At 40.3% G+C, this 15,122-nt stretch overlaps 1 protein-coding gene across 1 annotated transcript in view; it reads right to left on the reverse strand.

The window, feature by feature from the left end:
* Positions 1–15,122, reverse strand: part of nek11 (NIMA-related kinase 11) — a 96,242-nt gene that overhangs the window by 15,373 nt on the left and 65,747 nt on the right. The window contains exons 12-13 of the mRNA XM_008291734.1: positions 12,103–12,215; positions 7,151–7,211 (exon numbers count right to left, since the gene is read on the reverse strand). Coding sequence (XP_008289956.1) covers positions 7,151–7,211; positions 12,103–12,215 — 174 coding nt within the window. The remainder of the gene's footprint in view (positions 1–7,150; positions 7,212–12,102; positions 12,216–15,122) is intronic.

Below are 15,122 nucleotides of genomic sequence, written 5' to 3' on the forward strand. Positions count from 1 at the left end.
CAGCTCAACAAAAACAACTTTCTTTTCAGTTTTGTGAACAAATATTTCGTATCAAAAGTGTTCTACATGTTTTGTTTTGTATTCCTGTGACATGCAGCTCCGTGTGGATCACAGATTATTTGAGCTACTTGTCAGATTCTGAATCAGTGTTCTGAGAAATAACTGTGAAAGTTCAGGTTCTTAGTGTTAATGGTTCCTGAGATGTTGTCGTCCAAACAACACCTTCGACGTGCAAACAAACCTGATGAAAGAGGGCGAACATGCAGGTTTTAAAGAAAACAAAAAAATCCGGACAGTATATCAATATATCAGCTAAAACTTCACAGATACCGTCTCAGATATCCAGAGTCTATGAGGAGAGGTTTTAGGCGGATCAGAGACGGTGGAGCAGAAGGCCTCTGATGGTTTCAGATGGAGTTTCTCAGCAGCAGCGATAAAGCTCAGTAGTTCTGTCTTCTCCTTCAGACTGGATCTAATGAGCTGAATAAAGCTAAACCTACTGCTGTTTGTCTTCAGGCTTCATCTACAAGCACCAGACGTGACTCAGAGCTGCAGCGCAACAGCTGAAGACTGGACAGTAAATCAAGTGAACGGCCTCTGAGCCACTTCAGGCCGTTTGTCCGTTTACTGGAAACTAAACATTTGAGGATATAAAGTCTGCTGATGCTGCGTCTGTTAGTTTGACTCCTCAAGAGAACGATTCAGACGATGAACTGACCGTCGCAACCAGAACGTATCCTCTGCTGGTTCTAAAATCCACCCTGAAGCAACATTTATCACTAAAACAAGAGGACACGATCGACCAATGGTGCTGCTTTGTTCTGCTTCGTTCCTGGTCGTCAGATTTGGCAGAACTGCAGCCGACAATCTTCACAACAGGTTCAATAACACCAGTTGTTGTTTCTGTTTTTTTTAACCAGAAAACAATTATGGAAACAGCAAAATGTGAACATTATCACACTCAGTGGTAAACAGGTAGATTTGCTTTCCGGCTTTTTTAATTATAATTATTGCAGCTAACACAACCTATAGCGCCATCTTCTGAAGACACGAGGCAGCATACACTGTAAAATAAATAAAATAAAATAAATTAAAGTAAATCTTGTCAAAAATATAAAAAATCTGGTAGCAAGGATGCCAAACAATATTCTAAAAATAAACAAAAACAACAACAACAGGTGAATACTGTAATGTATAAAAAAAAATGTAAAAATGGGCAAAATTAAAAAATATACAACTATCCAAAAATATATTTTTTTAAATGTTGCTGCTTTTTAGCTTTGAAAAAAATACAGATTTAGACGTGGACATTATGTAACATTATGTTTTTGTTATGTTTTTTCTAAGTCAACATGTAAATTTATTTTTTTCTACATTATCCGTAATTTATCCAAACTAAAAAAACCTGGAAAATTAAAGTTAAAAGAATATTTTACAATTTTTCCATCTTTGGTATATTAGCAAATAATTTACTTTCCAAAAAATGGTAAATATCTGTAAAATAATGTTTTGTTTTGTTTTTTACCCCGACTTGAATAAAGTAAACAACAACAACAACAGTGTAATATTATGGTCAAACATTATGAAAAAACTAATTACTATTTGTAACAACACATATTATTGATGTGGACACGGTTTACATTATTTTATGATATCATGTAAGTTACTATGTTTCATTTTCTGTCATTTAACAAAACAGGAAAAATCTGTAAAATTACTGTAATTTGTTAAAAACAAAATTACAGTTAAAAGCAGTTAAAAAAAATCATACATTTTTACAATGTTTAGTTTATTTGCTCTGAATCATTTGTTGAAAACCTGATTCACATATTAATATTATAAGTAAATATTAAATAATTATTTCTTTCTGATTTCTGTCATTCTGACTGCGTCGTGCTGCACAGACGACATTTCTCAGTTCTTTCTCTTCTTGTGTTGTTTCCATAGAGATGAAGGACTTTATGTTGCAGGAGCAAAAATATCACCTTCTAAAAACTTCAGTTTGACATGTTGTAACTGCTGATGTGTCCAAAGCTCTTTGTGTGTCTGTTCATTGCATTCGTCACCGTAAACTTCACTTTGCTGGTCTGTTCTGATGGTCCTGATTTAGTTTAACTCTCAGAACGGTGATAGTTCCATGCATACAGAGGAAGGTGTTGGTGGGAGTAAGAAACTCTCTCTGAAGCTAATTTGGAGCTAATTTGGATCCGGACTGTTTTGGTGAAGATGCAGGTAGAGAATCTCTGGGAGAAACTCTGCCTGCATGGACGATACCGAGGAGGCCAGACAGGTTAGAAACCTTCAAAAATGTTTTATCTCCTAAAAAAAAAACTGACCGTACGGGAGCGATTTTCCTCTGTGGAGCAGCTCCGACTTAAAATAACGGATCGTTTGCCGTGTGAGAAAATAAACCCTGAAACAACACGAGAGCTGAGGCTTCTTCATTAAATTTGGCGGTAACCATGGAAACCGGCAGCATGCATGAGCCCCACAGCGAGCGCACAAACATGCAGAAATATGTACATACATATTTCATACATTCATGAATAAATACACTCTCATTCATTTTCAAAGTGTTGTTTTGTTTCAATCTAAAAAAAAAAAAAAAAAAAGACAGACACGTATACATCCTCCTGAAATTCAAGGTTTTTAACCTCGTAGGTGATTTAAGGATTTACAGAGAAGAACATTCTGAATTTAAACGTCAGCAGTTTATATTCTGGAGACAAAACATTTGAAAATGCGTCACTTTAATTTGCATCTAAATGACGCATTAAAATAAGTTGTTTTCTGTTCACAGAGCTGCAGCGAGTCGGACAGAAAACTTCGTCTTCTTTCATTTAGTTCACTGTTTCCTCAGATTCACCTGCACAGACCCAGAGATCAGGTTCTGACTTCTAGTTTTACATTTAATTAGGTTTTAGTGAGTCCAGCTGCTCCCGTTCATGTAAACTCAACACTTTGTGCATCCTGACAGTGGAACTCTGGTTTTATTAAATACATATAAACAGACCCAGACGGACACCAACACTAGTTTGTCTCATTTGATTCAATGATGGTTCAGTGGCCACCTTTCCAGTGAATCATTCTGTGGATTTGGTTTGGACCAGCTGTATTTTTTTAAATTTTTTTGCCATAATAGTAATATAGTGTATTTTCCAATATTGTTTGTTGGAAAAGTAAGATTGCTGCCACTGTGCTGAATTAGAATTAATTTATTTTAAGACTGAGCATTAGTTTCTACTCTCTCTACAATATCAGCATTGATTACCAGTTAAATTATGTTTATGAATTTCAGGTTGCTTGGATCTGTCGTTGCTTTAGCTTGCCTGGAGAAAACTGCATTTTTTTGTAAAAATAAAAAAAAAAACTAACTTGAAGAGCGTGGTGAGAAAAATGGGAGATGCACAGCAACTCATATTTGTAACTGAAAAAAAAAGATTGATGGAAATGTTTTCTTTTAGATTGCAGGTTGGTCAGTTGGAGTCCCGTCACAAGAACAGCCCCTAAAACACGGCAGCATCCCACAGTTTGTTGTAAAACTGGGCTGAAGTTAATTAAGTCGACGCTAACGAATCTCTAATGGAATCTTTAATCTCTCCTGGTTGTTTTTTTAAATCATCAAAGTCTGTTATAAAGGAAACAACAGCAGCTCGTCACTCAGACCATCGTCTGTTGCTGTTGCCGGTTAAAATAAAAATTTTTTTTTAAAAATGGCGACAGATGATCTCAGCTGCAGCTAATTACCGTTAACTATCAGCCTGCAGGTTAACGAGCTTCCTGCAATCTGTGACTGAACCCTGACAAAGACTGTCTGAGTGAAGACGCGTCGCTCTGTGACATCGTGCTGAGAGACGATCAGCCGAGTCCCACTGCAGCTGCTCAGCTGTCAGATCAACATCTGATCACGTCTCATAGGAGCCGAGTATCAGGAGCTCCGTTAGCCGGATCAAGTGGTCTGTAAGAGTCAGAATAGTCCCGCTGTCACTTTAGTCAATATTAATCAACAATCAGTTCAGGTCCTCTGCTGTTTGGAGCATTTTCAGGTTGCAGCTGCAGGTTAAAGAGTCTAATTCTGCACCTTTACTGGTTGGTGATGTTATTTCTGAGCTCCACTAGAACATGTTCACCTTCTGTAATGTTCAGTCACATTACTTTCCTCACTGCTGCAGCTCCTCCTCAGTCTGACAGCTTCTGTCTCTTTATGGCCAAAATGACTCAAAAAACTAAACATCAAGTAATGGAGCAAAACTTTATTGTGTCTCTGCTCATGCCGACTTTGTAGACTCCACCTACGACCAGGTCTCGTCCGAAATGGCAAAATTTGTCCAAACTGACTGGTAGCTTATTCAAAATGACTCAAACTGTAGAAAATGATTTGGAAGTTGTCCAGAATGACCTATAAAATCCCTGTACAGCACACTGAAACACAACAAAATGACTATTTAGAGGGTGTATTGTGTCTGTATGGGTGGTGCTAGTGCTGCAGTCTTCATCTCCTACAAATCCATCCATCATCTATACACCGCTTAATCCTCACTAGGGTCATGGGGGGCTGGAGTCTATCCCAGCTGACTCAGGCTGAAGGAGGTTCACCTGGACAGGTCACCAGTCTATCACAGGGCTACACTTAGAGACAGACAACCAAGCACACTCACATTCACACCTACGGACAATTTAGAATCACCAATTAACCTCAACATGTTTTTGGACTGTGTAGGAGGAAGCCGGAGAACCCGGAGAGAACCCACGCTGCACGGGGAGAACATGGAGACTCCACGCAGACAGATTCCGGTGCCCCCACCGGGACGCGAACCAGCGACCTTCCTGCTGCGAGGCAACAGTGCTACCAACTGCGTCACCCTGTAGCCCCTCTCCAACAAACATCTGTGTAAAATGACTAAATGTATTCAAGATGTCTCGTCCAAAATGAATAGAAATGTGTCCAGACTGACTGGATCTGCAGACCTTTTACATGCATAAAAAAGCTGCTGTGTGATTATTTAATGTGTAATGCTAACTGTGCAGCCATGACAGCCGACAAAGACTTGGTCACTATGGCAAGTTGCTAAACGTAACTTAAATTTTATCCACAATGACTTAAAAATTGTACCAAGCAACTCCCAGCTCGTCCACAACGACTTCACTCAAGTTTACAAACCTTCAACACTCGCAGCAAAGCAGCACACCGAAGGAAAGGGCGAGAAACAGAGCAGAATATCGACTCCTTAATTAATGCTGATAACGCTGATTGGTTTAGTAAACTAATAAGAGTCGATACGGGATCCAGAGGCTGGTTCTTATAGCAGATCCAGAGCCTGTGCAGCTCATTATGTCCAAGAAGTAGTGAGACAAAAAGATCAGACAGATAATAACACAAGAAGAGGATTTTCCCAAATGTCTAATTAATTAGGTTCTGGTAGAGCTGTTTCATCATCGTGTTGCAGCTTTTATTTTTACATTTCTGCTGCCTTCGTACGGAGAGCGTCGAGTTTCATCGCAGAGCGTTGCAGCAGAGGTTTGATCTCCAGGTGAACTGTGGAGGTTTGAGTTTTTTCTGAGGTCAGTGGAGCGAAACGAACAGGTTTCACAGCAGAGCAGAGACTGACTGAACCAGGCCAACGAGAACTGAAGGCTGAGGAGACGAGGAGGAGACGAGGAGGAGGAGGAGGAGGAGGAGGAGGAGGAGAAGGAGGGTTTCAGAGCTGGGGACACAAGGAGGAATCATGATAAAGAAAAGGACGGAGAGAGAGTGCACCTGCACAGCCATCTTTGTGAGGACTGATTTGGTTTCTAGAGCTTGTGGGGGCATCTTGTCTGGTCCTCACTTTGAGACAGAACCTCAAATAACCTCAGTGAACACAAACATGTGTGTCTGTCCTCGGCAGCTACAGCTCCTATAAAAAGTAATAATAAATAAAAATAATACGTTTTATTTAGAGGCGCCTTTCTTGGGACTCGAGGACATTCAGGTGGAGCAGGAAGTCCTAAACAGATGAGCTCTGAGTTGTGATTTGAATTGTGGGAGTGAATGGATGCATGCTCTGCTCCCCGTGGGCGGTCAGGTGTATGGAGGAAGAGGATCTGAGGGAGCTGGAGGGAGTGTGAACATGGAGGAGGTCAGAGAGGTTTGTGAATGGCCTTAAATGTTAATGGGAGGATTTTGAATTGGATGTGGAACTGAACTGGAAGCCAGTGGAGCTGTTGGAGGACAGCAGGGACGTGGTGGATCGAGGGGGTTCAGGTTATGATGCGGGCAGCTGAATTCTGGACCAGTTGAAGTTTATGGAGGGATTTGTGAGGGAGACCAAAGAGGAGAGAAAATTACAATAATCCAGACCGTGGACGAGGATGGCAGCAGTGTGGGGCGGAGGCGATTGATGCTACGTAGGTGGACCAGACTAAATGCAACACAAAACACTGCACATCATTCCAGACACATGAGGCACGGCGGGGGCAGCATCATGATGCTTTTAGGCAACAGGCCCTGGAAGGTTTAAAGCTAGAGGATAAAGTGAATGCAGCAAAGTACAGAGAAATCCTGGAGGGAAACAACGAAGGGAAATTTCTGGAGTGGCCGAGTCCAGAGCTCAATCCAACTTTGTGGTTGGACTTGCAAAGTGCTGTTCACTCACCGTTCCTGTGTGAGCTGACAGCGTCTGAACAGCTGTACAATGAAGAACGGGTTCAAGCTGCAGCGTCCTTTGTCTGTCGTTTACTTATTTATTTAAATGAAATCATCTCTTTTGTGGAACGTCCATTTGTTTCTAGTTTTTCATTCTTTGGAAAACACTTTGTGCTGAAGCTTCATGAATACGATTATTATCATTATTACTGTACTCCACATCCTGTTATTGTTCAGCAGCTCCACACAGTTTCCTCCTTTGATTTGACAGCTCTTCTTCTTCTGCTGCTATCAGGTTTTCTGGGGCACATGTGTGAAGCGTGTCTGTACATATTCCCCCTTGTTGCAGTTTCTATAGAAACTCATTCAGCATCAGCATTAATAAACTGATAAATGTTTGATTTGTGTTCACAGCGGAGCTTCGACGCTGAGCTGGAGTCTGTTTCCAGCTGTGTGATGTGTCGGTTGCTTTAACTGAAGCTGTGTTTGCACAGAACTGCATGAGGGGAGCGTTTTCAGACTCACCGCTCGGTTCCTCGTCCAGAACGTCCTGCATGTGCTTCATCATGGCCTCCAGCTCGCTGACCTGAAGAAACAACCGCAAACGAACATCCTCAGGAAGAGCTTCTGTCTCCAACTCCAAATATATCATCTATTACAACAAAGTTAATCTTACAATTTGCAGTTTCTGGAATTTCAAGCAACACAGACAATTAAAAATGAAAAAAAAAAAATCTAAATGTTTATCTGTGTAGTTGGTTAATACACACAGAGCGACACAAAGAGACACAAAATGTCTTTAAACTGATGATAAATGTTCACAAAATTCACCAAAAAATAGAACTGATGTGCAAAATTACTAAAAACATTCCCAAAAACAGCCAATAAAGAGAAAAAGTGAGCATTTTTTCCCCCCAAACTGTCGACAAACAGATGCAAAACCATCACAAAGGCTTACAAAACACACCCCAAAAGACAGCTAAGCTAAAACTAAAAAACACAAGTAAAAAAAGACAAAACATTCCTCCAAATCCTTCCCCCCAAAATCAAAATGTCTTCAAATAGATGCAGAATAATCACAAAGACACACAAAACAGGCCCCAAAAGACAAACTGATGTGTATAATTACTAGAAACACCGACAAAAACAAGCAAAAAAAGACAAAAAATTACTACAAATGGACACAAATTAAAAAAAAGATCATCAACATGATCACAAAGACATTAAAACAGTCACAAAACTTCAAAAAAAATGTCTACAAACAGATAAAAAAATTATCACAGAAACACAAAACATCCCCCAAAAGACAAAAAACCCCAAAACAGATGTGCAAAATTACTAAAAAAAATACATACAAAAACAAGTAAAACAGACAAAAAATGACCACAAACAGACACAAAACTTTCCCCTCAAAATCAAAATGTCTTCACATTGAACAAAAACACATAAAACAGCCACAAAAAAAGAAAAAATATTGGAACAGATAAAAAAAATTACTGGAAACAAAAACAACCAAAAAAGAGAAAACGTGACACCAAATGAAATGAGTTCTTTTGCTGCAGATCTACAACAACAAGCAGAACCTGCGCAGGTCCGTCTCACGGTTACAGGAGCAGCTGCTGTCAAACCTGAATCTGATTAGCCGCTTCCATCTACAGGCTTCTGCCATCAAACATTCAGCCTTCAGCTTGTGTGCTTTGGACAGTAAAACCCTCCACAGAGCAGAAACTCATTCAGTCTGAGCAGCAGCAGCTTGTTAACGTCCTGAGGGAGCCCAAAGTGGAGGATGGAGGTTTTCACTCTGCCGCCGCTGAACCAATAATAAATATTATTTTTCATTTTCTACGACAATAAACTGAGACCCCTGCTTTCCTTCTTTGTTACCGTCAGCTCTGTAGGCTGTAATAACTGACGGAGGAGTTTGTGCTCATCACTCAGGAACATTTATGGCTTTCATTTCTGTTCACACACTGAGGAGACTCTGTCACGCGACGCTAACGGTCCGCCGCCACAACACAACACAACACAGGTGAATGTTTGTGATGTTTCCAGTGTCGCTGATGGACGCTGTCTCTGAAGTCTGACTCTCAGACGAGCTGGCTGAAGGAGGAGCTCATCAGGAGGTGAGGAGAGAACAGCAGAGAGCCACAGTTCGTCAGCTCTAAAACCAGAAAGGCCTCGTCTGAACACCGCAGAGCCTGAAAGAGCTCAGAAACCAGGATCAGACCAAGCTGCAGCCTGCAGGGCTGGATATGAAGGTCCAGCAGAGATATTCAGACCCCACGCAAAACACTTCAATGTCCTCCACTGATGTCCTGATCAAGTTTATTTACCCCCAATCCAATCCAAGTCATTTCATATTTAGTCCTGATACCAAGTCTCAATCTGATACTATTTTTCTATGAATAAAATGTCAGAGAAATCCCCAAAATATTATAAAATCTAAGAACATTAATAAAATGTTCCAAAATCAAAAAATAACTAAATAAATAAAAAGCATTTCTGCACCCAGGCTGTTCCTTAATGTTCTGTAGGCGGTCAGGAACCACGTTGTAAAATAAAAAATACTTAAAATTGTCCGGAAAAAAAACTACAAATATTAACAAAAGACCTAAAAAATGTCCTAAAAATATTGATTAAATAACTGAAAAAGACCCAACTGGACTCAACTAGGACAGAGTCCCTAAATCACTGGAGCACACAAAAAAGAAAAAAAAAAGAAAAAATTATAATAAATTTGTTTTTCTTTCCTTTATTGCTTTTTAATATTGATTCATGGTCAAAATAATTTAGATTTTACCAAAAAAAATAAAATAAATAAAATTTACAAGAAAAGACTCTTTCATGTCAAAGTGGAAACAGATTTCAACAAAGTGATGTCAGTCAATAAAAAATATAAAATGACTGCATCAGTATTTAGGCTCTTAAAGTCAGTATCTAGAAGATGCACCTTTGGCTGCAGTTACCGTGTTGAGCCTGTGTGGATCGGCCTCAATCAGCACCAAATCTACAGAAAACTAACCTGAATGTAGCGTAAACTTTGTTCCAGAGGAAGGTTTGTCGTATGAACTTCAGTATTTGTAATGTCAAGCTCATATTCAGTCTTTATTTTAGACTGCATGGGATTCGTGGAGCACTTTGTCTCATTCTGTTGGATAAAGTTTAACTTTAACAACAGCTTCTTATTCAAAACAGCCCAGTTCTGTTGCAGCGACCAGAACAAATCCAGCAGGTTTTCCCATTAGACGCTGAGATGTGACCAGAGTCTCGTCCCGTCAGTCTCAGAGATGCAGCGGGTTTATCTCCGCCTCGGCCTCTCAGCTCCACTAATTATCCGGCTCCATCCCTTCTCTTCTTCTCTGCTCTGTTTTCTGTCATTACTATCAGCGGTGACAAATAGGTTTAATCTCTCTCAGCCTCCCACTTTCTCTGAAGCTCAGCCACAAATTGGCTGCTGGCCTTCACAGCGCTGCCTCTCTCTCTCCCCGCATGAATCGAATGGGACTCGTCCCTTCGGTTATAAATTAGACGTAATCGTCCCGGGATGCAGAGGCGCCGTCTTCCCAGAAATGGGATCTGATTCGTCTTTTAGCTGAAGGCCTCCATGTGTGAATGTGTGTGTGTGTGTTTCTGACACTGATTGGCTGAAGCTGGACACAATCCTCCACTCGGTGACAAAACCCTGATTTTGATAAAGTGAAAATTGGTGGCATTTCTCTCTTCTTGTTTTCCACATGTTTCAGATTTATAGAGGATTTTCTTTGCCTGGTTGTCCTGCAGTCAGGAATCAGCCGGCATGTGCTCAGTTTGGTTAAAGTTTAAACTCTGAGCTGCACAACGTTTTTTATTGTTCTGTTTTATCAGTTTTATTCATCTTCAGTTGGACTTTAAATGTGATTTAATTGTCTTGTGTCAACAAAACAACCGTAAAATATCAAAAAGCAAAGAACTGCAAAAGGACTACAGATGCAAAATGACAAAAATAGGCCAAAAAAGCAAAAAAAAACTATAAAAAACAACCACAAAAACACATACAATGACAACAAATGTGTAAATTTACCAGAAATATACACAAAACATTCAAAAAAATGACAAAAAACGCATAACGAAGGGCTGCAAACTGAACACAAGGACACAGAATAAAACCAATGGATGCTAATTGGCCGCAGAGACTTTACCAATACTAGAAATACATAAAAAGAACAGAAAAAAGACAACAAATTATGACTAAAGGGCTGAAAACGACCACAATAGCAAATACAACGAGGACAGGCTTGTAAAATGACTAGAAATGCAAACAAAACAAACACAAAAACAAACAAAAGGACGACAAAGTGACACAAAATGAGAACAGAGGTGCAAAATTACTTTATAGTTATTAGAATCACAAACAAAATAACCAAAAGAAACTCACAAAAATGACAATAAAGAGACAAAAAATAACAACCAAGAGACACAAAGAGGTATAAAATGAAAACAGTTGCGCAAAATTATTCGAGAACTACTAGAAATGCAGAAAAATACCACAAAAACTAACTAAATGACCACAAACAGACTGAGAACAAACACACAAAGACACAACACATGAACAAATAATCATGCAGTAATTCAAAATTACTAGAACTACACACAATCCTCACAAAACCGGACCACAAAGACAATCGAAATGACCAGAGATGTGCAAAACTACTTCAGATTCACCAAATTATGCACAAAACAGCTGAAAAATGACAAAAACCTTCAATAAAGGGCTGAAAAACAAACACACAAAATAAAACCAAAAGACGCTAACGAGTCACAAAGAAACACAAAATATGAATAGATGTGCAAAATGATTTAAAACTTTGGTGGCGATTCCTTCAGTGTGATTCTCTATTTGAGCCTCAGCACGTCTAACTGCTGGATTATTATTTCTCATCTTTATTTCATCTGCTGAGGCGCCGAGAGTTCCGGTTTTAAAAATACACGCCGACTGTATATATTAATACTGATTGAATGTTTTGGTGGGCAGTAAATAAGCTGCTAATAGTGTGTGTCTTAGTTAGCGGCGGGTCGGGACGGCGCGTCCTTGCGTTGTGTGTGTTTGAGGCTCTAATTAGAGGCTTTACGAGGCTCCGCTCAGTGTGAGACAATTATGGTAATGTGACTCCAAACACGCTAAAACACAAGAAAACCAGCTGAGGAGCTCCTCCACGGCCGCAAAAAAACACTCCTCACTGTGAGTTTCATGTTAATCCCTGCTAACACACACACACACACACACACACACACATTACACCCTGCTGCCCTAATTAGGGAGCTGAACATAATAAAATGTGGCCTTTGTAAGACGGGATAATAACGCAGATGAGCTGAGTGTTTCTTTTCACATCATCTCTCATGCATCGTTTCCATGTGTGTGTGTGTGTGTGTGTGTGTGTGTGTGTGTGTGTGTGTGTGTGTGTGTGTTTTCATGGATTCAGAGGTGAAGCACTCACCTGTGGGTCGGACAGGTAGAGAGTCTCCGCAGGCGACTCCTCGTCCTCCGAACACGAGTCGAATCCGTCCTGGTTGTAATAAGCTTCAGCGGCCCGAGGGTCCTCCGGGATTCCTGTAAAACAAGCACAGAGTGGCGATAAAGATGAAACACGGCTGCAAAACGATGGGACGCAAACGTACATGGGCCACAAGAGACGCAAAACGACCACAAAGAACAAACAAACAGATACAAAGGGACACAAAATGAACACAAACAGACGCGAGTGTTCAGGGATTCAGTGTTCCTGCAGAACAAACAGATGCAACGGCGCTGCAAAGGGACACAAAATGACCACAAACAGATGCAAAGTATAGACATTAAACAGCTGCAAAGAGACACAACCAACACAACAACAAACAAAGAACTACAAACTGACACAAAACAGCTGCAACGAGACACAACGTCGCGACAAAGAGACACACACTGACTATAAAAAGACAGGAATGATCACAAAAATCACATAAAACCACCACAAAAAGCTCAAAACGTATCACAAACTGACACACAAAAGCTCCAAAGTGACGTCAGAGCGACCACAAATAGTCAGAACACAACGACAGAGACACAGAATCACAGTAAACGGACGTGAGACAGCTGCAAAGACACACAAAACGTGCACAGAGACACAAAACGTGCACAAAGAGACACATGACCGGCACAAATGAAGCCCATAATCCATGCAAACCGACCAAAGTGAAACAAAACGACAACTGAGACATAAAATGACCACAAACAGACACAAAACAACCACAAACAGACACAAAAGAACACCACAAACAGAAACAAAGCACCACAAAGACATATAAAATGACCAAAAAACAAAAGACTCGCAGATCTAAAGGAACCACAAAGAGATAAAAACTGACCACAAAATAAGCAGAAAGACATAAATGGACACAAACAGACACAAGAATCAAAGAAAAGTGCCAGAAAGAGACAAAACCTGTAAACTAAATAACATATAAACTGATAATTTAATATATTTAGAGCGCTCAGAAGTCTACACATGAGGGTTGAAGTGCTGCTCACCTTCAAAAAACTTCACTTGTTTTGACATTTACAGACTTTAATTAAACGAAACAACATGTAAAGGCAGTAAAATGAGCTGGAATATAACTGGCTGCTGATCTTTCAGTGTTTAATCAGATTTGAAGAAGTTCTCCCTTTAACTCGTTATTCAGATCCTGACCGTGATGTGAACTTATATATTAAAACACCCACAGAGCGACGGGTCGCATGAGTCTGATAAGTGAAAAATAAAGTTAAATTAGCCGAAATGACGAGCCGATGAGCAGAATCGACTCCCCGAGTCTTCAGTCTTGATGGATTTAATCTGTTTCAGTTGGATAATTATTCCTGCTAACGAGCTCGGAGAGTTTTAAAGACCCACCATGTTTAATTCATGGCGTCTCTGAGGTCCGACGCGCTCTCTTCCTCCCCCGCCAGCCAATCAGGTGGCTGGGATCAGGTAGAGGGCGGGGCTCTGGGAGATGTGTTGGGAATTTAAATGAAACTCTGACGGAACAAAGAGACACCTGAGAGAGGCTGAGAAAAAAAACCCATCCTGAACTCAACTTTATGAAGATAAAATATGCTTAAATGATCTGAAATAAAACCTCGCCCTGAAAAATGAAGCCAACCCAGAAGTGTCAAAAACCTGCAGTATCACTATGTCCACTAGCTGCTGGCTCCATAAAGCCCTGGCTCCCATAGACTGGAACTGGAAAAGAAGTGATCACAGATCATGAAATACTGCATTCCTCCAGCTCAGGATTTTTTTATTATTAGTTTTCATGGTCAAATCCAGAGATCAGGTGGTCAATCTGAAAATAAATCAATACTGAATTCTTTAAAAAGTCGTCAACATTTTGCGGGGCAAGGGGCGTGGCTGGCTTGATTGACAGTCGGCAGCGACCATACAGACGAAGTGAGCAGAAGGCGGTAAATGTGGGCGGGGCAGAGAGGGCCCGCCTCTCAATCCGTCTGACCAATCGCTGCTCCTATGGCTCCGCCCCCCTCCCACGACTTTTGCGTCACTGGCTCCAAAAATCCAAGATGTCAACCAGGAAGTAGCAAAACCCTGGCTTCATGTTCTCAGTGCAGAAACCAACGGGTGACGTCACGGTAGCTACGTCCGACTACGGACTGGACGTGTCATTGCAACATATAAACACATAACGACTGCAAAAACACAAAATGATTCCAAATATCAGACAAAACCATCACAAACAGACACAAAACTACTCCAAAAAGACAAAAAAAAAAGGCCACAAAGAGACAAAACTCTACCACAAAGACATAAACTTCTCATTTAAACACTCAGTAACAAATTCATGAATAAAACTACGACCTTAAATGTACAGAAGTGTTCTGCATTCACTAAAGCAAAAATAAAATTGGCTGCAAACACAAAACATCTGACAGAAATCACCACAAAGACAAATCTATTAGAAAGAGGCACACAGAACAGCTGCAGACCGAATGACCACAAACATTTCATACAACAACCACGAAAGATGCAAAACTAGTGCAGACACAAGACAGCTGCACAACAGAGAAAATGTTATCACAAAGACACAAACATCTCACCAAAAAGTACAACTGTAATGTAAAAACTACTACTTTAAAGGCACAGAAGCGCACCGCATTAACAAAAGCACAATTAAACAACTGCAAACAAAAAAAATAAGACAAAAAAAACACAACAAAGAGAAACAAATCTACCAGAAAGAAGCACGAAATAACCGCAAAGCAACACAAAATGGCTGCAAAGACACAGAATGGCCACAAAAATGACACAAAACCACCACAAAGAGATGCAACAATCCTACAAACAGACCCAAAACATCAACAAACAGACTAAAACCACCACAAAGAGACAGAGAATGACCGTAGCAGACGATGTAGAAACACTGAGCTGCAGATCTCATCTCCTCAGTCTGACGCACACATTTCATATTTATAAGAAAATTATATGCG

This window comes from Stegastes partitus, unplaced genomic scaffold, assembly GCF_000690725.1.
Source record: "Stegastes partitus isolate 25-593 unplaced genomic scaffold, Stegastes_partitus-1.0.2 Scaffold760, whole genome shotgun sequence".
Taxonomy (NCBI): Eukaryota; Metazoa; Chordata; class Actinopteri; family Pomacentridae; genus Stegastes; species Stegastes partitus.